General features: G+C 64.4%; 1 protein-coding gene across 1 annotated transcript; it reads left to right on the forward strand.

Moving 5' to 3' along the window:
- Nucleotides 1-4,372: 4,372 nt before the first annotated feature.
- Nucleotides 4,373-19,643, forward strand: SLC7A5 (solute carrier family 7 member 5). Its single transcript, XM_004584076.4, has 10 exons — nt 4,373-4,922; nt 11,583-11,708; nt 14,277-14,382; nt 14,579-14,623; nt 15,031-15,154; nt 15,519-15,622; nt 16,890-16,986; nt 17,361-17,510; nt 18,317-18,494; nt 19,335-19,643. The coding sequence occupies exons 1-10, from the start codon at nt 4,388-4,390 to the stop codon at nt 19,388-19,390; spliced, it is 1,521 nt and encodes a 506-aa protein (XP_004584133.2). The 5' UTR covers nt 4,373-4,387; the 3' UTR covers nt 19,391-19,643.
- Nucleotides 19,644-22,864: the final 3,221 nt, after the last annotated feature.

Below are 22,864 nucleotides of genomic sequence, written 5' to 3' on the forward strand. Positions count from 1 at the left end.
CGTGTGGCTTTTGAGATAAAGAGGAGAACAAGGTTGTTGTTTGGCTTGCTGTCATGCCACAGACACGGACCACAGTGGGAACGGGGCACCAGTGCCAGGGGTGTGAGGCAGGCGTGGTGGGTCTGGGGCTGGAGCTGTCACTGCTGACCCGGGCAGATGCAAGGTAGGCCTGGAGACCTGCACAGGTGCCTGGTGGCTCTGGGGTCTGAGTGGTTGCCGCTGACCCGGGCAGGTGCATGGTGGCTCTGGGGTCTGAGTGGTTGCCGCTGACCCGGGCAGGTGCATGGTGGCTCTGGGGTCTGAGTGGTCGCCGCTGACCCAGGCAGGTGCATGGTGGCTTTGGGGTCTGAGTGGTCGCCGCTGACCTGGGCAGTCACACTCAGCCTCTCCACACTGTGCCCTGTGTTACTTCCCATTTCGTGGCTGGTTCCTGTGGCAGGCTGCAGGGTGAGGCCTGCGGTCTTGCTGGCCATGGTGTCCTGCTGTGAGGCCTGAGTGCTGGAGAGGGGTGACGATGAGGGGAAGTTGAGTCCCCTGAGGACGGGGAAGGGCCAAGCGCAGCCACACTTGGCACCTCAGGGCTGCCGGCCTGGAGCGTGAGCTCCCAGTCAAGCTGGGGGGAGGACATCAAGCCAGTACTGCTGGACACTGCGCTCAGGCTGGATGCTGCCCTGGTGTGGACACTGCACTCAGGGTGGACACTGTCCTGGTCTGGATGCGCTCGGGGTGGATGCTGCCCTGGTGTGGACATGCTCCGTGTGGATCTGTGCTCAGGATAGATGCCGTGCTCAGCTCCTTCGGGAGGCTTGGGCTGGAGGAAGGGGAAAGAAGTAAGATCTTTGTGGTCTCTGCTTCCCACTGCCTGCCCCCTCTTTCTGGGATCCTGTGGTGGCTTGGACCCCTAGGCCAGCCAGGACCCCTGTGCAGCCTGAAACACACCTGTGTGTCCTCCGGGCTGGGTGGGAGGGGTGGCCAGGAAGTCGTGGCCCACAGTCAGCCACAGTGGCTGTGGGAAGGACACTGCGTCCACGGACGGCCGCCTGCTGGATTAGGGTTGGGTTAAGGTCAGGGTTGCCATGTCCACGGAGACTTGGGGCAGAAAGGCCCAGGCACGCACAGGGGCCACAGGGCAGGAGGAAGGTGGGAGGGGAGGGTGACGTGGCAGTCAGGTCACAGCCCCTGCTCACACCAGGCCTGGCATGGCACAGGCCTCGGGAGTGGCACCCAGGGAGGGCCAGCCTCTCTGCCTCCAGCAAACATGCTCTTCAGGCCCAGCGTAGCAGCCTAGGGCTGACTCCTTGCTGGCATCCACTAGGATCCCATATGGGCGCCGGTTCGTGTCCCGGTTGCTCCACTTCTCTTCCAGCCCCCTGCCTATGGCCTGGATGGCTCAAAGGCTTGGGACCATGTGTCCGTGTGGGAGACCCAGCTGAGCCTCTTGGCTCCTGGCTTCAGATCAGCTCAGCTCTGTCCACTTGCACAGTGAACCAACGGACTGAAGATCTTTCTGTCTCTCCTTTTCTGTATAAATGTGACTTTCCAATAAAAACAAACCTTTTATTAAAAAGTGCTCTTCATCAGCGTGGGGTGGGGGAGAATCCCAGATTCTATGTAATTACAACACAATGTAATTAATGAATAAATTTAATAAAAAAAAAAAGTGCTCTTCACCAGGGTGCTTTTGGAAACTGAGTCCCCGTGCCACCCATAAGATTTTGAGACACCCTGGAAGAGCAGGCCCAGCCTGGACACTTCGCTACAAAACCACAAATCAACGGGGAGGAGGAGCCGTTGGCCGGAGCCTCAAAGGCAGCCGCAGGAAAAGCAGAAGCGCTCCGGCCGGCAGCCAGACGCACAAGGCGCCGGGACACTCAGGAACGCCTGGCCCTTTAAGTCGAGGTTTCCTGCCTTTGCTTTTATGTTATTTTCTCGTTCTGATAAATACCAGCGTGTGAGAAACTGCCTGTTCCTGGCAGGCTGCCCTCTTGCCCATCCCCACGCTCCGTGCACACGAGGCCAGGCCCGTTCAAAGCCCTTGATGCTGTGGGCAGAACCCGCACTTCTCATACACTGCCCCCACCCCTGTGCCCCTGTGCCACCCAGGGCTCACCTACCCGCTCGGGGGTCCCATCTCCCGCCCATCACCCGCCGCCCGCGGTGCCTTGCTCAGTAGCACTGACACGCGTCTCAGCCAACAGCCCCTGTCTCTCCTAGGGCCAAGCAGAGCTGCAGTCCTTCCGGCCCCGCATCAGGGCAGCCTCATGTTGCAGGGGCCACCTGCCAGCTCTGCCTTTTCTCCTGCCCTCACTCAGCTTCACCCTCCACACGTCTCTCCCGAGAGCATCAGCTTGGTTCCCTTCCTGTCCCAAGTTGAGGTTTCCCCAGGTGCCTGGGACTCAGCCCTGGCTTCTCCCCCCGGGCCCCAGGCCCTGCGTCCACCTGCCACTTCAGAGGGCAAAATCGTGAGACTGACCTCGCAGAAGCCACCCTGGCCAACGTGCTCAGAGTCTATGCTCCTGCGTGCTGCTGGTCCAGGAGGGTCCAGAGCCCCGGCCAGGTCCCTAGTAGTGTCCAGGCCCTGTGAGGCCTGCTGCAGGATGGCCCCGCAGGATACAGGCATACACGCACCTGCTGGGAGGTGCCACTTCCTCTTCGCCGGGAGATCCCACCTGGACGAGCTAGTGGACAGGGGACTTGGCCACCAAGTACCCTGCAATACTGAGTTCAGGAGAAAGTGCTCGTGGCTTCCCTGTGCCTAAAAACCAACACCCCCTCAGCCTGCTCCACCCTGTGGCAGGATGGGCTGTCAGGCTGGGCTCACGAGGACAAGCAGGACCTGCGAGGACCGGACATGAGGCAGAGCACACAGTGGACATGGGGACTGTGGGAAGCAGGTGAGATTCAGCCTGCAGGAAAGCAGCCAGCCAGCAGAGGGCGGCCTCTGCTCAGGGTGGAGAGTGGTCTGCAAGCTGTGCTGGGTCTCACCTGCAGTGGACCCTGGAGGCCAGGTGGACCCTGGAAATGCTCACGGGTTGTTGTCCCCTAACCCAGGGTCCCCATCACACAGGGGCTGGGACAGGGGGCTCTGTGACCCCTCACTCCCCCTCGGCGCTCTTGGCCCCAGCAGGAGCTGGCAGGCCCTGCCTGGCACCTGGCAGCCGGCGGGGCCCGGGGCTCAGCCGCTGTAACTTCAGCCTCCAGGCTCGCCCCTCTCACCCACACGGGAGACCAGCTTGGAGATCCTGGCTCCTGGTCCAGCAGCCATCTGCGGAGTGGACCAGCGGATGAAAGATCTCTGTGTATCTGCTTTCCAGACCAACAGGAGCCAACACTGTGACACATCTGGGTATGCTGCATCCCACAGGAGCGCCAGTTCAAGACCTGGCTGTTCCACTTCAGGTTCAACTCCCCGTTAATGTGTCTGGGAGCAATAGCTGATGGTCTCTATAGCCACGTGAAATTCCTGCTTCCTGCTTTGGTCCAGCTCAGCCCTGGCCGTTGTGGCCAAACTAATGGGTGAGAGATTTCTCCCTCTCTACCTGTGAAAGAAACACATCAATAATCCTGTTTATAAAAAGCTTATGGAAAAGTGGAATTAAAGACCGTTTATTTTTAAATCAGAAGTCCCTGTGTAGTTTATTCCTCATACGTATCTTCTGGGCACTCTTCGAAGACTTGGAAATCGATGCACCAAAAAGTGTCTCCAGGCTACGTGTCCCACAAACGCTGGGAAGCGTTCTCTCCCTGGGAGGGACAGCCTTGGGGTGGGAGCCACTAGGGAGGGGACTGGTGACTCAAAGGCGTGCCCGGCCAGGACAGGGTTGTGCCCACTGCTGGTCAAACAAGTGCCACCCCCAGCTGGCCTCCCACAGGGTGGCACCTGCTGGGTCCCCTTGCAGCGGCAGATTTCCCTGGCTCTGGACCCTGGTCCCCCCGGCACTCCTACAGTGCACCTTAACACCCCCCAAGCCGTCCACCTGCCAAGGCACTGCCAGCTAGTCAGCTGGTGTGTGACCTTCCAGCTGGCCCCGACCACCTGCCCTGGAGGGCAGGGTCCTTGAGCACCTGTCGCCCCTCGCCCCTCACTCTGGGGGCTGCCCCTCCATCCCCCTCTGCGCCTCCTCGCCCTCCAGCACCTCCCTCCAGCAGCCTGAGCCCATGCCCATGCGCGGCCACCTGGCCCTCGGCCAGCTGGGACCCGGCGCCCCCGGGGGTGGGCTAGGGGCGGGGCCTCGGGGCGGGGCGGGGCCTCGGCGGGCGCGCCGGCCAACGGGCGGCGGCGGCGGGCCCGGGGGCGGGGCCTCGGCGGCCGCAAGGACATAAAAGGCGGTGCGCGGGCGGGCGAGGCTGACGCAGGGCGCGCGGGCAGCTGGGCAGCCGGGCGGGCATGGCGGGCGCGGGCCCGAAGCGGCGCGCGGCGGCGGCGGCCCCGGCCAAGCAGGAGGAGGAGCGGCAGGCGCGGGAGAAGATGCTGGGGGCGGCGGGGCGCGAGGCCGCCGAGGGGGGCGAGGGCGTGGCCCTGCAGCGCAACATCACGCTGCTCAATGGCGTGGCCATCATCGTGGGCACCATCATCGGCTCGGGCATCTTCGTGACGCCCACCGGCGTGCTCAAGGAGGCCGGCTCGCCGGGGCTGTCGCTGGTCGTGTGGGCCGTGTGCGGCGTCTTCTCCATCGTGGGCGCTCTGTGCTACGCCGAGCTGGGCACCACCATCACCAAGTCCGGCGGCGACTACGCGTACATGCTCGAGGTCTACGGCTCGCTGCCCGCCTTCCTCAAGCTCTGGATAGAGCTGCTCATCATCCGGCCCTCGTCGCAGTACATCGTGGCTCTCGTCTTCGCCACCTACCTGCTCAAGCCGGTCTTCCCCACCTGCCCGGTGCCCGAGGAGGCCGCCAAGCTCGTGGCCTGCCTCTGCGTGCGTGAGTAGGGGCCCCGGGGCTGGGGCGGGGGCGTCCCCGGGTCCCACCTCGGCGCGCACCCCTGGGGCCCCGCCAGCTGCCGCGCGCCGCGCTCCATTCATTCCGGGCGAGCCCCTGGGGGGCGCGGCTGGGCTGGGGGAGACCCTGGCCCGACCCCCGCGCGCTCTGCGCGGCACGTGGGCGCGCCTGGCCCTGTCTAGCAATAGCCGGTGCGAATTGCAAGCACACACCACGTGGAGCGGCTGAGCACTTCCTGTCTGGGTTCTCTGAACTCACTGACTGCTCAGACTGAATTGCAATTATTAAACACACACACACACACATTCATTTCTGTCCTTGCCACGGCGCGCGCGGGCAGACTGTGAGGGAAGCTGGGGAGGGAGCCCCACTCATTCAGGCTCCTGTGCCTAGCATCCAGAGAAGGGGTCCTGTGCCCCAAGCCGTGTACCCGTGCCCGCCGCTTGTTGGACCCGTTTGTTGGCCGGAGGCGGTTTCTGGGCTCACCCTCTGGCCAACCTTGGCAGCTCCCACTGGAGCCCCGGGGGTTGTGCACTGAGCAAGGCCTGCTGGCCTGACCACTGGGGACCCCGGGGGTTGTGCGGTGCTGTTGGTGGTCTGGAGGGCCTGGGGTGGGTGGGTGTGGTGCTGAGACCCTGCCCTGAGGGAGGGCCGTGTCGGGACTGTGGTCCAGCGTGGGACACTGGCTGGTGCAGGTTTGGGGTGAACACGACCCTGGGGGCGAGGAGGCCGCTGGATGGTGCGCTGGCCTGGCTGTGAGTGCTGGCTTGCCAGCCTTCCACATCCAGTCTCGTGGGCCCGTGGGTGCTGGGCAGGCATGGGAAAAGCCTCGGAAGTGATCAAGGGTGGAACTTTCCTCATTTTGTCTTTTTAATGCGTGAGGACTTCATGAGGCCCCATGCCTCCCCCTTCAGCCCACCCCCAGACGTGTGGCCCACAGTGTATCCTTCTGGAATGTTCCCTGCCCCTCATCCCAGGGTGTTCTTGCTCTTGTTGCCCCAGGGATAATTTGTCCTCCACCTTCTTTTCCTCTAGGCTTGTTCTGGTACGGAACATGCAGGTCTGTGGCCCTTCCTGGGGGTGCCCCCGGCCCCTAGGGGCAGGTCCCCGTCCGGAGTTCCCAGGGACAAAGATGGGACGCTGTCTGTCATGGTTCCCCCAGCCAGTGCCGAACCAGGGCAAGGTCCGCAGGCATCACGGGCTGTGGGAAGGCCTGGGCGTTCAGCCTCACGAGCCGCCCGAGCACCACTGGACGGTGGAGAGCCGCAGAAACGTCCAGTGCTTCTGCCTTGAATCTTGATTCTTTTAGAGGTCCACGAGTTCACTCCCCTGAAAGCTTCCCTCCGCCAGTGCCGGCCAGGCTCGAGCTGGGAGCCCAGAACTTCCTCTGGGTCTACTTCATGGTTGGGGGGGTCCCCACGCTTGACGTATCACCCACCACCCCTTGAGGCGTGGGGAGTGGTGCTGGCGCCTTCCAGGTGGCAGTTTGACCAACGCCATCCCCGGGGACGCTGCTGACCTGGCCTTGCGGGAAGCCCTAGCTCCCAGAGGACTGCACGCTGCCTCGAGAGGGGCGGAGGGCGTGGCATATGGGCCACAGCTCATGGGTGCTGGCTGCAGCTTCACTGAGACACCAACCGAGAGGCCGGTCCAGCCCTGGGTGGGCGATGTCCTCGGTGGCCGTGGAACTGCTGTGACTGACATGGGCAGAGGTCAGGGGTCACATGCTCACTGACTCAGGGAGCTGAGGTTGACCTGGGTCCTGGGATGGGGCTGCCGCCTCCCGGCAGGTAGACGTGGAGGCCTGGCTCTGCGTTGCCCAGGTGCCTCTGGCCAGGGCAGTTCCAGGGGCCAGGCACGCAGCCAGGGCCCGAGGGGGCCCTGCGCCTCTGGGATGTGGATCACTGTGCTGGCGGTCTCACAGAGAGAGCTCTGGGCCCTGCTTGTGCCCGTGTCCTTAGGCTGTGGGACCCTGTGACCTGAGAGCCACTGGGCCCTGCTCAGCCTGCTCTCTGTAGAATGGGAGTGTGGCTCACCAGCCTGGCTGCGGGTGAGAGTCCAGGCCATTGTGCGGCAGGTGGCACCAGGGCTGTCCTGCGTGCTGCCCACATCTGTCCAGCCATCCTGGTAGTTGTCTGGTTCCTCCAAAGAAGGGAGGAGGTGTGCTGGAGGGGACAGGGAGCCCCAGGCGAATGCCCGGCACCCTCTCCAGCTAGAGGGGCCCCTGCCGCGCCCAGCCCCGGGAGCTCAGGGCTCGAGGTGACTGCCGGATTAGCCCTGGTCAGCTGACTTGGAGGTCAGCCATGGTCACTGCCAGAGAGGGGCCTATGGCCTCCGGCCCCCTTTCCATGTTGAGGGCCCCCCTCCCCCGCAGCCCCCACTCCTCAATGAGACTCTGGGTGGTTCCCTGGCGCCAGGCAGGCCCGAGCTTCTCTGCAGCCGGGCAATTAGTGCTGGGACCCGCCTTTGCCGGCCCGCCTGAGCCGGTCACGCCAATCATGGGATCTGGGGCTGCAGCCCGCCTGATGCTTCACAAAGCGCGTGACCCCCAGGCAGACGGCAGATCCGTGGGCATTTCTGACCCTTGTTTCCCGGGTCACAGGCCCCTTGATAATCCCAGAGGAGCTGCGGGCGCCTGCTCCACTGCCCTGGGCTCCTCGGGCCAGGGTGAGCTCAGGCTCGGGGAGCAGTGTCCCTTAGGCTGCGAGCTCGAATCCTTTGCTCTCCATGCCGGTCTGCAGTTGGTGCTGTGTCCATCTTATGACTGGGAACGTCGGGAAAGGAGCAGGTGTCGGGGCAGTGGCGCCCACGCTGCCCACTGCCCATCATCAGGCTTCCCGTGGGCCGCATCTCTGGGGAGGGTGGCGGGTGCCCGTGTCGGGGCCGGTGCTTGTTGTCGTGTCCAGGCCCTGGACTCTCCGCCCCACACTGTGGTGTCCCCTTCCACCTGCTGCCCCACTGCCCCGGGGGACTCGGGTCCAGCAGCCCCTCCCTGCATTCGGCAGCGTTCTGAACAGCTAGCTGCTCAGGAGGTGGGTACTGGCAAGGGGCACCTGTGAGTCAGGGAGGCGTCACCAGGCCTGGCCCGCCCCGCTGGACTGGCATCTGCCGGCTGGGTGAGGAATTAGCACCGATTCCCCAGGGGAACTCTGGAGCGTGCTACGAGCAACCTGACCTGCCCGGGTCAGCCTGACCTCCTGTTGGCCAGCAATGTGGCAGGCAGGAATCGTGTGCGCTGCCCGGGGTGCAGCTGATTCAGAGCTGAGGCCAGCAGCGTAGCCCAGCTCACCCAGCCCTGAGCCCCTGTGCGTGCACACGGCAGAGACTGGCGTGGAGGAGGCCCTGCCTTTGACCTGCCTGTCCCTTCTGCGTAGACCCCAGTGCAGCCTGTGGAGCTGCTACGGAAAGCCACCCCTCCCCCAGGCCTATGTTGCTGATTCAGGAACCCCAGGAGTGCAGAAGCTGTGCCCCACGTAATCCTGGCTGCTCTCACATTGAGCCAAGTTCCTGGCTGTTCCACAGATGTTGGAGGTGCCGGGCTGTGAATTGGTCCTGTGGTGGGGGGTGCTATGCTGCCATCCGCCCACCCTGTGCTGCCCTTGGAGGACTGGCGCGGAGGGGAGGGCTCAGGAGACCTGGGGGTCCTCCACTCTCCGGGCTGCACAGCACGCTGGCCCCGCTGTCACGGGGATGCCGCCATGTCCTTGTCCCCAGTCTAGTGGGCTCTTCTCAACTGGTCTTACTGTTGGAGGGACAGAGTGTTCAGGCCCCAAGCAGGTACGCCAAGTGTCCTCTGGGCCCTTAGACCGGGCGCCCAACGCATGTCTGTGGGCCATTTGCCCGAGGGAGCTAACTGAAGCCGTCCTGCCTGTCAGAGCCCTGGCCCTGTCCTCCGTGGAAGCCTGACCACTCACAGGCCTGCCTACCCACCCCGGGGCTGCGACGCCCGCACCGTGCCTTTTGGCCGTATGGTACGTGTACCTTGGCTCCCAAATGTGATGCCTGTGGCCCAAGCTGGGGGTCTCTGCTGACCGTTGGATGGGAGGGACTTCCCCTTGGCTGGAGGCACCCATGTCCGTGGCCATGGCTGGCGGCTCTGTCTTGCTTCTTGAGGCCAGGTCAGGCCTGGGAGAGATGCCACCCCTCCCCGAGGTTGGGGTGCCCGCCTCGGTGGGGGCCAGGGGTTCACTTGTCTCCGGGGCATCTTTTTTTCTGGGGGAATTTGACAGTGCGCCCGTGTGGGAGGCGGATGGCACTCCCCGCCCAGAGGATGCCTGGCCTTGGAGAGGCAGCCAGTCCTGCTTGTTCCCTGCCATGTGCTCCTCAGTGTCCACCGTGTGTGCTGGGCAGGGCTGTCCTCAGAGTGCCCTGAGCAGGCCGCTAGCTAGCAGTCCCCAGCCAGCTGCTGTACCTGGCATGCTTGGGGGTCCAGGCTGGATGCTTGGGGGTCCAGGCCTTCCCCTTCCCCTGTCCTGACCAGGCCGTGTGTTGCTGCTGCTGGTGGTCCCTCCCAGGGACCGTGTGGTCCTCACCTGCCTGGCGGCTTTGCCCCTTTTCACTGAGTCCATGATGCCTGGTCTGCCAATGATGCCAGCAGCACACCTGCTGAAGCGGGCAGAGGCTGCTTGCCTGTAGTGGTGCCATGCTCCGAGTGGACCTTACAGCTGGGCACCCTCTGGGTGTGGCCTCTGTTCCTGCTCAGGTACTGGATACCTGGCGCTGCTGGCAAGACCCAGGCCCTGCTGGGGCCACCGCTTACACGGCCACCCTCTCGATGGTCAGGGCTGTGGGGGCTGCGTGGGGCTCCACGCCTGGGTCCCGGGTCACTGTCCCTTCCTGGGCTTTGGTCAGCCCCGCTCACCAGGGCCAGAGCCCAAGTTTGAGGCGTGACGGGTAGGTCTCCGAGAAGAGGTCCCGTCCTGCTGGGCTGTACAGCTGGGTGCAGCCGGGGCTTCCTTCCACCTGGGCAGCCCTTGGTGGGCCCGAGGGAGTGGCAGGAGGCAGGGTTCAGCTCCTGTCACCCTACCAGCCAGGGAGAAGAGGGCGGGCTCAGGCGGTCCTTATCTGCTGGTCCCACTGTGCCTGTGGGCCAGACAGCTGTGCTTATCTGGGGCTGCCCCGGGTAGGGGCAGAGCCACGCCCTGCTCTGCTGGGGGCACAGCTGCTTCCTCCCGGCCCCCACATCCGGGGCGGTGGCTGAGTCCCCCCAGTCTTGGGGAGTGATGAAAGGTACTGGGCCCAGGTGTGCTGGTTTGTTTATTTATATTTACTTTGAAATGTCAGGACAAAAAGCTCTGGGACCAAGACTTTGTTCTTTAAAGTCACTGAGCTTTTTTATTTATAGAAGGAAAACACGGAAAAGACCCTTGTCCTGTCAAGGCGGCCATGCCCCCTGACTCGCACGTCCCTGACTGTGTGTAGACACACCTGCTTTTGTCCCTGTTGGGCAGCCTGCCCTCCCATCTTCCCGCTGCACACCTCCCCCCACCCTGGGGCCCGGACTTTCTCAGGACACCTGCATGAAGTGGTGGCCAGTGTGGTGGCACCAGCCCACAGGTGGCATCCCAGAGTGTGGGAAGTGGAGTCTGAGAGGCTTGGGGTCTTGTCTGGGGTGCAGGGAGACCCTGGAAAGGGGTACCTGGGCAAGGTGCCAGCTGCCATGCCGTGCCCCTCTGGCTCCCACAGCCCGCCCGTTGTGGCGGGAAAAAAGGCTTGTGGAAGCGTCTGGGCTGCCAGCTGCCGGTGCCGCAGGCTGAATGCGATCCGTGAGTGATGCAATCCTCCAGCCGCTTGCGAATGCAGGGGCGGGCCCAGCTGGGGAGGTGGGGCGAGAGGCTGGGCCTCGCTTTACCATCACCTCGGGGACTGCGCCTGGCCCCAGGAGCGGGGGGGGTGTGTGTGTGTGTGTGTGTGTGGGGGGGGGGGGGGGGGTGGCGCCCCAGGAGCGGGGGTGGCGCCGGCAGAGCTGGCTCCTGGATGAGTCCTCTGAGACTTGGGGAAACAGAACATTTTAAAAACAAGTATCAGAGACACAGAAATCCTGCTCCCTGTGGGATCACCTCCCAGGCGCCTGAGCCAGGCTGGAGCACTGGCCCGGGCACATGGACCACGCTGCCCCGCTCCCTCCTCTCCCAGGGAGCCGGCTGGGACTGGTCTGGGCTGCAGGTGTCCCCCATCCCATCCTGTGGGTGCCCTCCACGCCGAGCTTCTCCGGGTTTCACGCCCTGGCAAGCTGACTCCAGTCCCCGTGTGTGGCCCTGGAGAAGGGCCGGGCTCCCTTGCAGGGGGATGCCCTGCTTAGACTCCCTTACGTGGGGTGTCTGGGATTCTTCCAGCCCTGCGGGGTGCTCCCAGCCTGCATGCCAGCTCCTCGTGGCTGTCCACAGGTGATGCTGCCCTCACTCAGCCTGTCAGCCCCGTCACCAGGGAAGCTCCTCCTGGAGAAGGGCCCTGCCAGCCACGCTGCAGCCGGGGGGCTCTGCCTGTCGCATAAATAAAAATCCATGCCTGTTTAAAAGGAAATGCTTTTGGTCGTGGTGTTGCGAAAGCTTCATGCTTTCAGCCTGAGCGGGTGGGAGCGCTCTGCTGCAGCTGGCCGCGGCACCTGCCTGCCGGGACTCACGCTGCGCTCTGTCCTCACAGTGCTGCTCACAGCCGTGAACTGCTACAGCGTGAGGGCCGCCACCCGTGTCCAGGACGCCTTCGCCGCCGCCAAGCTCCTGGCCCTAGCGCTCATCATCCTGTTGGGGTTTGTCCAGATTGGCAAGGGTGAGTGCTGCTGGCGCCCGTGGGGGTCTGTCCCCGTGGGGTGGGACAGGACTGGTGGGGAGCTTGAGGCAGGCAGCATGGCATGGGATGGGCAGGGAGTGTGGGGTGTGACGGGCAGGCAGTGTGGGGTGGGACGGGCAGGCAGCGGGGGTGTTATGGGCAGTGTGGGGTGGGACAGACAGGCAGTGTGGGGTGTAATGGGCAGGCAGTGTGGGGTGGGACGGGCAGGCAGCGTGGGGTGTGATGGGCAGTGTGGGGTGGGATGGACAGTGTATGGTGGGGCGTGGCACTGGTCCTGGGACACCATGTATGCTCTGACCAGTACCTCCCCGACCACGTGCTGTTCAGCTGGAGCTTACACAGTTCTTGGGTTAGTCCGGAAAGTAGGGTGCCTGCCCTTGGCCCTGAGCCGGGCTGTTGGGGAACCTCTGCCCTCAGGGCTGCTGGGGCCATGGCGCTAGGGCCGGTGTGCTCAGCTGTCCCTGGATGCCTGGACCCAGGGACACAGCCTTGAAGAGATGCCTGTCTTCAGGGGGTCTGACCACGAGGACTCTTTCCAGGCCGTTGTGTGAGGGTGCAGCCTAGTGGGAATGGCTGTGCAGGGCATCGGACGGACACGAGGGGGTCTGGCTGCCGTCCACCCTGGTCTGTGGCCACTGGCCCGATCGCCCAGGAGCCAGCATGTGCCTGCTCACTGGCCCTGGCCTGCCTGCCCTGCCCTTCCAACTCTGTCTGCTGAAGCTCCCTGGAAGTCAGCCCAGACAGAGCCTGAATGGTGGGAGCTGCTCGAACAGTCCACGGGGAGCCTGCTCCTGTCGCCCTCATCGGGGTCATACCGGGACAGATGGGACATGGACTGAGGTGCAGCCTGCCAGCCCCGGGTCCTGGAGTGTTCTTGGACTCAGAGCTGACCACTAGCTCTGGGCCTGGGTGAGGCCTGTGCCCACCTCGGGCTGGGCCTTCCCTCTGTGCACACAGGGCCAGGCAGGGCGGCTGTGGCCCTGCTGCTGGTGGCCATCCTGTCCCCTCAGGCGCTGAGTGTGGTGGGAATCTTCAGGGGACCCTGGCCAGCAGGGGCTGCCCTACAGTCTCCAGGTTGCTGTGGTCTCAATCTTACAGCCGTCCGGCCTCTGAGGGAGGGACTGGAAATGAAGACGGTCAGGGGCTGCTGGGGCAGTCCCGCTCTGTTCGCCCATCCTGAGGTGCTTCTCCCAGCCTCCCTGGACAGGGTGGACAGAGCTGGCCTGTGCTGCAGGCCAGGGGGTGGCCTTGGCTGCCACCGCTGCCTCAGCCCGTGCCTGGGGGGGTCGGGGCTCGACCATGCCTGGTGGCTCGCCTTGTCCACAGCCATTGCCAGATGACCCGAGCTACTATTCCCCAGGCCGGGTCCCCTCTGGCTGGGCACCAGGACCAGACGGCCGTTCCCTCCCTCTGTCCTCCAAGCCAGCCTGGAACTGAGCTGTGGTCAGAACAGGGCCAGGGGTGGGCAGGCAGAGTCCCGTCCCCCAGCGTGGGTACCCTGGGCCTCAGCAGAGTGTGCCAGCTCCATGATGGCTCGGGGCGTCCAGCCCAGTCAGCGCCCTGGGCCCGCAGCCCTGGCGCCTGCTCTTTGGTGTCCGTGGGGACTGGGCAGCCTGTACGTATTTGGTCAGGCGCCCAGGGAAGCTGTGGCCTCGTGTTCTTGGCGGGCATCCAGCACAGCCCAGGTCGGTCCCTGCCCATGCAGTACTCTGTGTGCTGCGAAGTCTGAATTAGAGCTCTCCCCCACATTCTGGGCCCCCAGGGCCAGGTACAGCCTGGAGGGACTTGAGGGGCTCCTGAGCAGCCGAATGTGTGGCAGGCACAGTCCTGCCTCTCCCACCTGTCGGCTGCTGGAGGTGGTGTGGTCGGGGAGCCTGGACATGTATGTGCTGATGGAAGCCTGTGGGCGTCCCCTCAGGAAGGCCTCACCTATCCTGTCGCTACAGCCCACTGAACCGGTGAGCCATGGGCCAGCCGAGGCCTGTCCGTCTGAGGCGGCAGGGCCCTGGGGTCCGCACTGGCTGCGTCCTCACAGAGCGGAAGGCCTGTATGTACCTCAGCCTCCCCACGTGTAGGACAGATGTCCCCACCCGTCCATGGGTGTGTGGGCCCTGGGGACACAGCCGGGCTTTGACTCAGAGGAGTGGCGCATTCCAGACAGGAGGGAGCCAGACAGAGGGCTGTGGGCGGCCCTGCTGAAAGAAGCCCTGTCCCGAGCTGCTCACAGCCAGGCCGCTGACCATCGTGTGACCGCCAGGGCTGGGAGGGGGCCTCTCACGAGGACACAGGCTCTGAAGGGAGATCACGTGCCACCCCGGCCGCTTCCTCGCCAACCCCATCCTGCCTAGAGGTCCCAGGTGACCGAGGTGGTCACCCTGGGCACAGCCCCCCTGCTGCCCCATGTCGCTGGGCTGAGAGGGTGAGGAGCCTCCGGATGAACGGGACACGCGTGTGAAGCCGTGATCAGAGTTCGGCCCGTGGATTTCCGGTCGAGTCGGGTCCCCGAGTTGTTCTTGTTCTGACCAGTGTTCACCCTGTCTCCCACAGGCGACGTGTCCAACCTCAACCCCAGGTCGTCCTTCGAAGGCACCAACTGGGATGTGGGGAACATTGTGCTGGCCTTGTACAGTGGGCTCTTTGCCTACGGAGGATGGTGGGTGCCCCAGGCCGGGGACCCTGAGGGGGCCCAGGGTGTGGGGAGCAGGACAGGGAGGCTGAGGAAGGCCGGGCGCCCCTGCTGCTGGCCGCCCCTGCTGCTGGCCGCCCGTGCCATCTGCCCTAGGTTCTGTGTCCTACCACCCGAGTAATGGGGTGGGCACCGAGCCTTCAGCTGTGTTCTCTGCTCCTAGGAATTACTTGAATTTCGTCACAGAAGAGATGATCAACCCTTACAGGTAGGTGCCAGACCTGTGGAGTCATCCTGTGTCATGGTGGGAGAGGGGGCCCAGCCCCAGTGAGGAGGGCCTGGTGCCGGCACAGGGGTCACGGGTCCTCAGTGGTTGCATGGAACTGTGCGAGTTGGCACGAGATGCCCCAGAGAACTGCCCTCACACGTGAGCCGATGCCAGAGCGTGTACGTGTGTGTGTGTGCACATGGGCTACCCGCCCTCCGGAACCCTCGCAGGCTGCAGGAGTCCCTTCTCAGACGGGTCGTCAAGGCCAGTGGTGCAGTGTCTGCCCCGCTGCAGGAATAGACACTGGCCGCCCCAGTTCCAGAGGAGCCCGGCGGTGGGGGGCCCGGCCCTCAGGTCTGTCCCCTCATCACGGGCTGTGCTGACGCTGTCCCACGTGTCCTGTCCAGAAACCTGCCCTTGGCCATCATTATCTCCCTGCCCATTGTCACGCTGGTGTATGTGCTTACAAACCTGGCCTACTTCACCACCCTGTCCACCGAGCAGATGTTGACATCAGAGGCCGTGGCCGTGGTAAGACAGCCTGCCCTCCAGCCTCCCAGCAGCTGCCCGAGCAGGCCCAACCACCCAGAGAATCGCGTGCTTAGGCTCAGCGCTCTCGTGGCAGGGGTGGAGTGTGGTGGGCCACCGTGGGCTGGGAGGGCCTTGCCTCCCTCCTGGGGGTCATGGGTGGGGGAGGGTCTTACCAACACATGAGTGTTGGGAGGCGCCTGCTGCCCCGATGTGAGCATGCAGGGGAAACACGGTGAGGGCAGGAGGGCCCAGGGCCATCCATGTGGGGTTGGGTCAAGGGAGCAGGCCAGGCTGGCGCCACCCTCTTGAGAAAACCTCCAGAGGGGTTCCGGCTGGAAGAGGGCTCAGCTCCCCGTCTATCTAGGACTTCGGGAACTACCACCTGGGAGTCATGTCCTGGGTCATCCCGGTCTTCGTGGGCTTGTCCTGCTTCGGCTCAGTCAACGGGTCCCTCTTCACGTCCTCCAGGTGAGTGCCGGCAGCCGCTGCTGGTCAACATTCACCCATGTCCTCAAAGGGCAGACAGGGGCAGACAGAGAGCTTCCATGCACTGGCTCGCACCCCAAATGCCTGTCACAGCCAGGCCTGGCCCAGGGACGCCATGGCGTCTCCCCCAGGGCGGCGGGCAGCGGGGCTGGGAGCGTGGAGCACACAGCAGCACTGGATCCAAGAGTTGCTGGTGTGGGCTGTGGATCGCCAAGGCGCTGCTGGGCCCCTGCCTGAGGTGACTGGTCCGCCGCGTCCTCCAGGCCTGGGCTGAGCTTGGCACCTCTGTCCGCCGCGTCCTCCAGGCCTGGGCTGAGCTTGGCACCTCTGTCCACAGGCTGTTCTTCGTGGGGTCCCGGGAGGGCCCCTGCCTGAGGTGACTGGTCCGCCGCGTCCTCCAGGCCTGGGCTGAGCTTGGCACCTCTGTCCGCCGCGTCCTCCAGGCCTGGGCTGAGCTTGGCACCTCTGTCCACAGGCTGTTCTTCGTGGGGTCCCGGGAGGGCCCCTGCCTGAGGTGACTGGTCCGCCGCGTCCTCCAGGCCTGGGCTGAGCTTGGCACCTCTGTCCGCCGCGTCCTCCAGGCCTGGGCTGAGCTTGGCACCTCTGTCCGCCGCGTCCTCCAGGCCTGGGCTGAGCTTGGCACCTCTGTCCACAGGCTGTTCTTCGTGGGGTCCCGGGAGGGCCCCTGCCTGAGGTGACTGGTCCGCCGCGTCCTCCAGGCCTGGGCTGAGCTTGGCACCTCTGTCCGCCGCGTCCTCCAGGCCTGGGCTGAGCTTGGCACCTCTGTCCGCCGCGTCCTCCAGGCCTGGGCTGAGCTTGGCACCTCTGTCCACAGGCTGTTCTTCGTGGGGTCCCGGGAGGGCCCCTGCCTGAGGTGACTGGTCCGCCGCGTCCTCCAGGCCTGGGCTGAGCTTGGCACCTCTGTCCGCCGCGTCCTCCAGGCCTGGGCTGAGCTTGGCACCTCTGTCCACAGGCTGTTCTTCGTGGGGTCCCGGGAGGGCCCCTGCCTGAGGTGACTGGTCCGCCGCGTCCTCCAGGCCTGGGCTGAGCTTGGCACCTCTGTCCGCCGCGTCCTCCAGGCCTGGGCTGAGCTTGGCACCTCTGTCCACAGGCTGTTCTTCGTGGGGTCCCGGGAGGGCCCCTGCCTGAGGTGACTGGTCCGCCGCGTCCTCCAGGCCTGGGCTGAGCTTGGCACCTCTGTCCGCCGCGTCCTCCAGGCCTGGGCTGAGCTTGGCACCTCTGTCCACAGGCTGTTCTTCGTGGGGTCCCGGGAGGGCCACCTGCCTTCGGTCCTGTCCATGATCCACCCACACCTCCTGACCCCCGTGCCGTCACTCGTGTTCACGGTAAGCCTGTGCAGGCTGGCAGCTCCCAGGGAGGGCTGCGTGTGGGTGCCCGTATCTCAGGGTAGCTGAGGTCTTTCCTATTTCGAATCCCCAGTGTGATGTGTGGGTGTGGCTCACACGGGTGCACGTGTCTTTCTTTGTGAGCTGCCCCCCAGGCCTCTGCAGCCAGCTGCACCCGTGCCCAGCCCCTGAGATCTCCCAGGACCTGGTGCCATCTCCCTTCCCGTGGGTCAGGAATTGGGGGTTCTGAGCCAGGGAGAGGGAGAGGCGACAAGGAGGACTGGGTCGGCCCCACTAAGGCCCCAGTGAGGCTCGCCACAACCTTGACCTTGCCTCTCGCCCGGCCGCTCACCGCAGCTCGCCCTCTCTTCCAGTGTCTCATGACCCTGCTGTATGCCTTCTCCAAAGACATCTTCTCGGTCATCAACTTCTTCAGCTTCTTCAACTGGCTGTGCGTGGCCCTGGCCATCATCGGCATGATCTGGCTCCGCTACAAGAAGCCGGAGCTGGAGCGGCCCATCAAGGTGGGGGCCTTGGCAGACCCGGGCCCACGTGGCCTCCTCAGGGCCCAGGAGCGGGAGCTGCCCGTGCCTGGCACACACCCTCAGAATGGACTGTATCGTTCATGGACTCAGGGACACCCTGCAGCCCCCCGAGTGCTGGTGTGAGGAAGCTGCATCAGACCGAGCTTAGTCCTGCGGGAGGAGGGAGCAGGGTTAGTGTGGACAGCGTCAGGGTCAGCCGTCTGTGGGGCCGGGCACGTGGGATCTCAGAACACGGCAGGCAGCACAGCCATGTGGCTCGCGTGGCCTGGTCCGGCCCTGTGTGCTGGGCACCCTGCCCATCTGTGGTCTGGGACACTGCCACGCCTGGTGGGGCTGCAGGCCAGCTTGCTCAGGCCCGCCCAATGGCTGAGGGGTGTCTGAAATGCCAGTCCTCCCTTGTCGGCACCAACCACAGCTGGGCACTTGGTGCCCCTGCCGGTGACTGCATTGGTACTGTGGCCAGAGCTCATAGGGACAGGCAGCTGGTTTCCCTTCCTCATGATCGCTGGCCGTGTCCTGAGCTGTGAGCAAGGCAGTCTGCCACACGCTGGTCACTGCTGGGATGAGGCCGTGGAGGGCACAGGGCTCCAGGAGGACGAAGGAGCTGGCCTTAAAGCAGAGGCCACAGGCCAGGGCCCTGTGGGGAGAGGCATGGCCTGGAGGCCTGGGGGTGTGGTCTGCAGCACCTCCGGGGATGGGTCTTGCCTCTCACTGGCTCTAGGCGGGCGGGGAGAACCCCCCCTCGTGGCCAGGGCCCGGCCGACCCCTGCCCTCTCTGTGCTCAGGTGAACCTCGCCCTGCCTGTGTTCTTCATCCTGGCCTGCCTCTTCCTCATTGCCGTGTCTTTCTGGAAGACGCCAGTGGAGTGTGGCATTGGCTTCACCATCATCCTCAGCGGGCTGCCCATCTACTTCTTCGGGGTCTGGTGGAAGGACAAGCCCAAGTGGCTCCTCCAGGGCATCTGTGAGTGACTGCAGCTGCCGGCCAGCCCCTTGCCCGCGGCCCGTCCACCAGCGGGCAGCAGGCCCTGCTCGCGGCCCATCTAACACCAGGCCCTGCCCCACGGCCCGTCCACCAGCGGCCCGTCCACCAGCGGGCAGCAGGATTGCAGGGTTCAGCTCTTCAGCTCAGAACAGGGGCTTCTATGAGACAGAGCAGCACAGCAGCCTCTCCCCTGCACTGCAAGCAGGACCCTCCCACAACCCTCCCAGAATGCACCTGCTGAAGACCCAGGGCTGTACCCTGGGGGTCCTGCTCACCCAGGCTGCATTGTCTGAATGTGACAGGCCCTTGAAGAAGGTTCTGGGTGTGGGATCCTCATGCCTAGGGCAGGTCGCTCCCGGAAGGTCTGGGTGGGCAGCCCACCCAGGGCATGTTGCTCCCTGGAGGTCTGGGTGGGCCCCCACCCAGGGCAGGTCGCTCCCAGAAGGTCTGGGTGGGCTCCCCACAGGGCAGGTTGCTCCCTGAAGGTCTGGGTGGGCTCCCCACAGGGCAGGTTGCTCCCTGGAGGTCTGGGTGGGCTCCCCACAGGGCAGGTCGCTCCCGGAAGGTCTGGGTGGGCTCCCCACAGGGCAGGTTGCTCCCTGAAGGTCTGGGTGGGCTCCCCACAGGGCAGGTTGCTCCCTGAAGGTCTGGGTGGGCTCCCCACAGGGCAGGTCGCTCCCTAGGGTCTGGGTGGGGCCCCACCCAGGGCAGGTCACTCCCTGGGCTCTGGGTGGGCCCTCCCCACATCTGCAAGGTGGGGCCTCCCTGCATGGCCTGATGCCCACTGCTCCACACTCACCTGCTGTCCTTGTTTCACAGTCTCCGCCACCGCCCTGTGCCAGAAGCTGATGCAGGTGGTCCCCCAGGAGACGTAGACTGGAGAAGACACAGGACACTCCGACCCACGCGCCCTGCCGACACGTCCCCACGGCCGCCCCAGCCCCCTGGCTCCCTCCACAGGCCATGCAGCCCAGCCACTGTGAGACTGGTACAGATTTGGGTCCCGAGTCCTGGAAGGTGGCTCTGGGCTGCTTCCCAGGGAGGCCCTGGTGTGCTCGGGGTGACCCTGGCGCCCACTCTGCGTTGGACAGCAGTGCTGGGCCCTCCCACCTTTTTATATCTTTTTTTTTTAACGTCACCACCATGGTTATCTCAAGGCAGTTGGGCAGGGAGGCACGGCATTCCCCCGTCCCTGTGGCCTAGGAAGCTACTGAGGCTCAGACACCACTGTCTGGGCCCTGCACTTGCACTGATGGCCAGTGCCACACGTGGGCGTGGCCTCATGTCATTGCTGGAGTCCCTCAGGCAGAGTCTTTGCCTTAAAACCTGGGGTGACTCCAGCCCCAAACCCCAAACTTCACGGGAGAGGCACACATAGGCTCAGGAGGTGTGAGCCCCTCCTGTGGGGCACAGAGCCCACCACGGGAGACAGCTCGGCAGGGTCCCGATTCCCAGGTGTGAGGACCCCACAGGACAACAGGCCTAGCCCCCCCACCACCCCTCTCGCAGTGGGAGATGTGGGCTCTGGCGCCCTCTACTGTACTGAACCTGGGAGTGGACACTCCAGGGCAGAGCCTCCTGGTGGTTTCCCTCCCCAGGGCCATCTGCCCTCACACTCACTCCCAGGCTGTCCGGTTCCTGGTGCCCCTCACCGCCTGTCCCCAGGCAGGAAAGACGTCTGGTGGCCTGGAGGACCCTGACAAGCTTTGTGGAAAGGCTGAGACCCGCGGTCCTCCCCGCCTGCCGCCGCTTGGGGGACGCGGCTCCTGTAAAGGCCTCCTGGACATGGCTGGGCCTGTCCTGGGGCCTCCAGGTTCCCCGCAGCAGGTGCTCTGCCTGCCTGCTAAGGTTGTCCTGGAGACCTCCCAGGTGATGCACGCCCCTCCAGGGGTCCTCAGGGATACCCTTGGGGACGTGGCCTTACGGAGCCACGTCTGAGGGCAAATGCTTCCTGGGGCCAGTTGTTGTGGGCAGCTCTGTCCTGTAGGAGGCCAGCCCTGGGGGCACGGGGGCTGGGCACCCCCTGTAGCACCACCTCTGCATGGCAGGGGTTTCCAGGGTCTCACTTGGGAGGCAGGGACCGCCTGGGCCACGTCCCACGGTGCTGACTTGGGCCTGCCTGCTGGCACGGCCACCTGACGCCCACCACTTCCCCTGCTGTGGTCTGAGGCGTCCCCAGACTCCCCGTGGGCCTCCATGTGTTGTCTGAAGCTCTGTCATGGGCTGCTTTGCTTGTGTGTTCTGTGCTAACGTCTAACTCAGAAGAGGCAGCTGGCACCTGTCCACGGGGGGAGGGCGGCTCAGCCTGCCCCGCAGAGTGCTGTGTGCGTGCCCTCGCCGCCAGCATCCTGACCCAGGCGTGTGTCTGTGCTGCCTTCCGCTGTTACTGGCTAATCTGTTACACTGGGCTACTTGGGGTGGGGAGTTGTGTTTTGTTTTTTTAATGGATTTGTTTGTGTTTTTCAAGAAAAACAATCAGAATTCTAAGGACCACTGAAGGCCTCACGTCATCACTTCCTCAACACCTGGCTGTAGGTGTGGCAGGCGTTCCTGGGGCCCCCCCAGACCTGCTGCTGTGGAGCCACCCACTCCCTCTATGCAAGGAGACAGCCCTCAGGGGCTGGGGTTCCCGGGGTGAGGTGCTCCCCAGGCTCTGGGGAAACCTGGCTTAAGCCCCAAAGGCACTTGGGAAGTAAAGGCACTTGCCTGAGGCCCAAGATGGGGGCACTTGGCCCAGCGGGTGTGGGGATCCCAGCACCTGCAGGTTGAGGGAGACCCAGGGCATGTGGGCACTTGGCCCAGCGGGTATGGGGATCCCAGCGCCTACAGGTTGAGGGACCCAGGGCATGTGGGCAGTTGGCCCAGCGGGTATGGGGATCCCAGCGCCTGCAGGTTGAGGGAGACCCAGGGCATGTGGACACTTGGCCCAGCAGGTGTGGGCATCCCAGCGCCTGCATGGGGCCATTGTTGTGATGTATTAGATTAGGCTTTCACTGGTGCTGGCATTCCATGCGGGCACCAGTTCATGTCCCGGCTGCTCCACTTCCCATCCAGCTCCCTGCCTGTGGCTTAGAACAGCAGTCGAGGATGGCCCAATGCCTTGGGACCCTGCACTGCATAGGAGACCCAGGAGAAGCTCCTGACTCCTGGCTGCACACAGTGCAGCTCTGGCTGTTACAGCCATTTGAGGAGCGAGTAGATGGAAGGTTTGTCTTGTCTTCACTCTGTAAATCTGCCGTCCAAACACAAAAAGCTTTGTTTGCTACTCCCACCTCTCCCATGCCCTCTGAGTGCCAACACTGAGGCAGACACAGCTGCTGAAAGTCCTGCCATGCAGGCCGCGCCCAGGAGTCCTGACCCCACGTGGCCCTGGATCTGTGAGAGACTGCTTCCCCATTCCCCCACGTAGGGGTCAGGTGGGGCCTGGAGGAGTGTGGACACCCCAACATCACCTCCGCCTGTTTTCAGTTGGTCCTGAAGGGACACTCTCTGAGCTGATCCCCCGACCCCATGCACCTGCTGGACCTACTGCAGCTCCCCCTGCCGCCCGCCATGGCCTGCTGCCTGGCCTCTGGGAGGGGCTGGGAGCCCTCCGCCTGGCACACCTGCTCCCTCTCCCCGGCCCTGGGCAGCACCTGCCCTCCTGGGCTTCTTGCTGCCTCAAAATGCTGTGTGACAACACAGGTGAGGGGAGACACCATGATGCCCCTAGCCACCCACCTGCCCATCCTTCACTGGGGGGTAGGGAGCAGACTTGGGCTTCCTGGGAGGGCTGGAGGAGTGCCATCCAGGCCAGCCAATAGGCAAGTACAGGGGCCTGGGGCGGCGGGATGGGGCTGGGCGAGGCCCCAGGTCTGCAGCTGTCTTCAGGACCAAGGGGGCTGGCTTTAGTTTTCTTGAGGTTGAGTTAGACGCAGAGGTCCACTGGTTCACTCCCCAAATGGCTGGAGTCTGGAACCTCCCAGGTCTCCCACATGGGTGGACAGGGCCGAGGACTTGGCCGTCACTGCTGTCTGCCCAGGCCTGTGAGCAGGAGGCTCGGAAGTGGAGCAGCTGGGACGTCGGTCATTACTGAGCCTGCCAAGTGGCGGCTCGACTTGCTGACGCACCAGGACGCCAGCCCCAGGGGGAGCTGCTCTGGAAGGTGCCAGGTAGGGGATTGTGAAACAAAGAACCCAGCTTATGTGGAGCAGCCAATGCAAGGGTTATTACCACAGTGTGCGGGAGCTGGGGCAATGGGGCCGGGGGCACTTGGTTGCACCACACCTGTTGGCGTTCAGGGTCAGGCACAGTGGGGAGGGGGTCAGGACTGGAAGGTCCGGGCTCGCTGGGAGGCATCCAGGGGCAGG

This window comes from Ochotona princeps, chromosome 16, assembly GCF_030435755.1.
Source record: "Ochotona princeps isolate mOchPri1 chromosome 16, mOchPri1.hap1, whole genome shotgun sequence".
Taxonomy (NCBI): Eukaryota; Metazoa; Chordata; class Mammalia; order Lagomorpha; family Ochotonidae; genus Ochotona; species Ochotona princeps.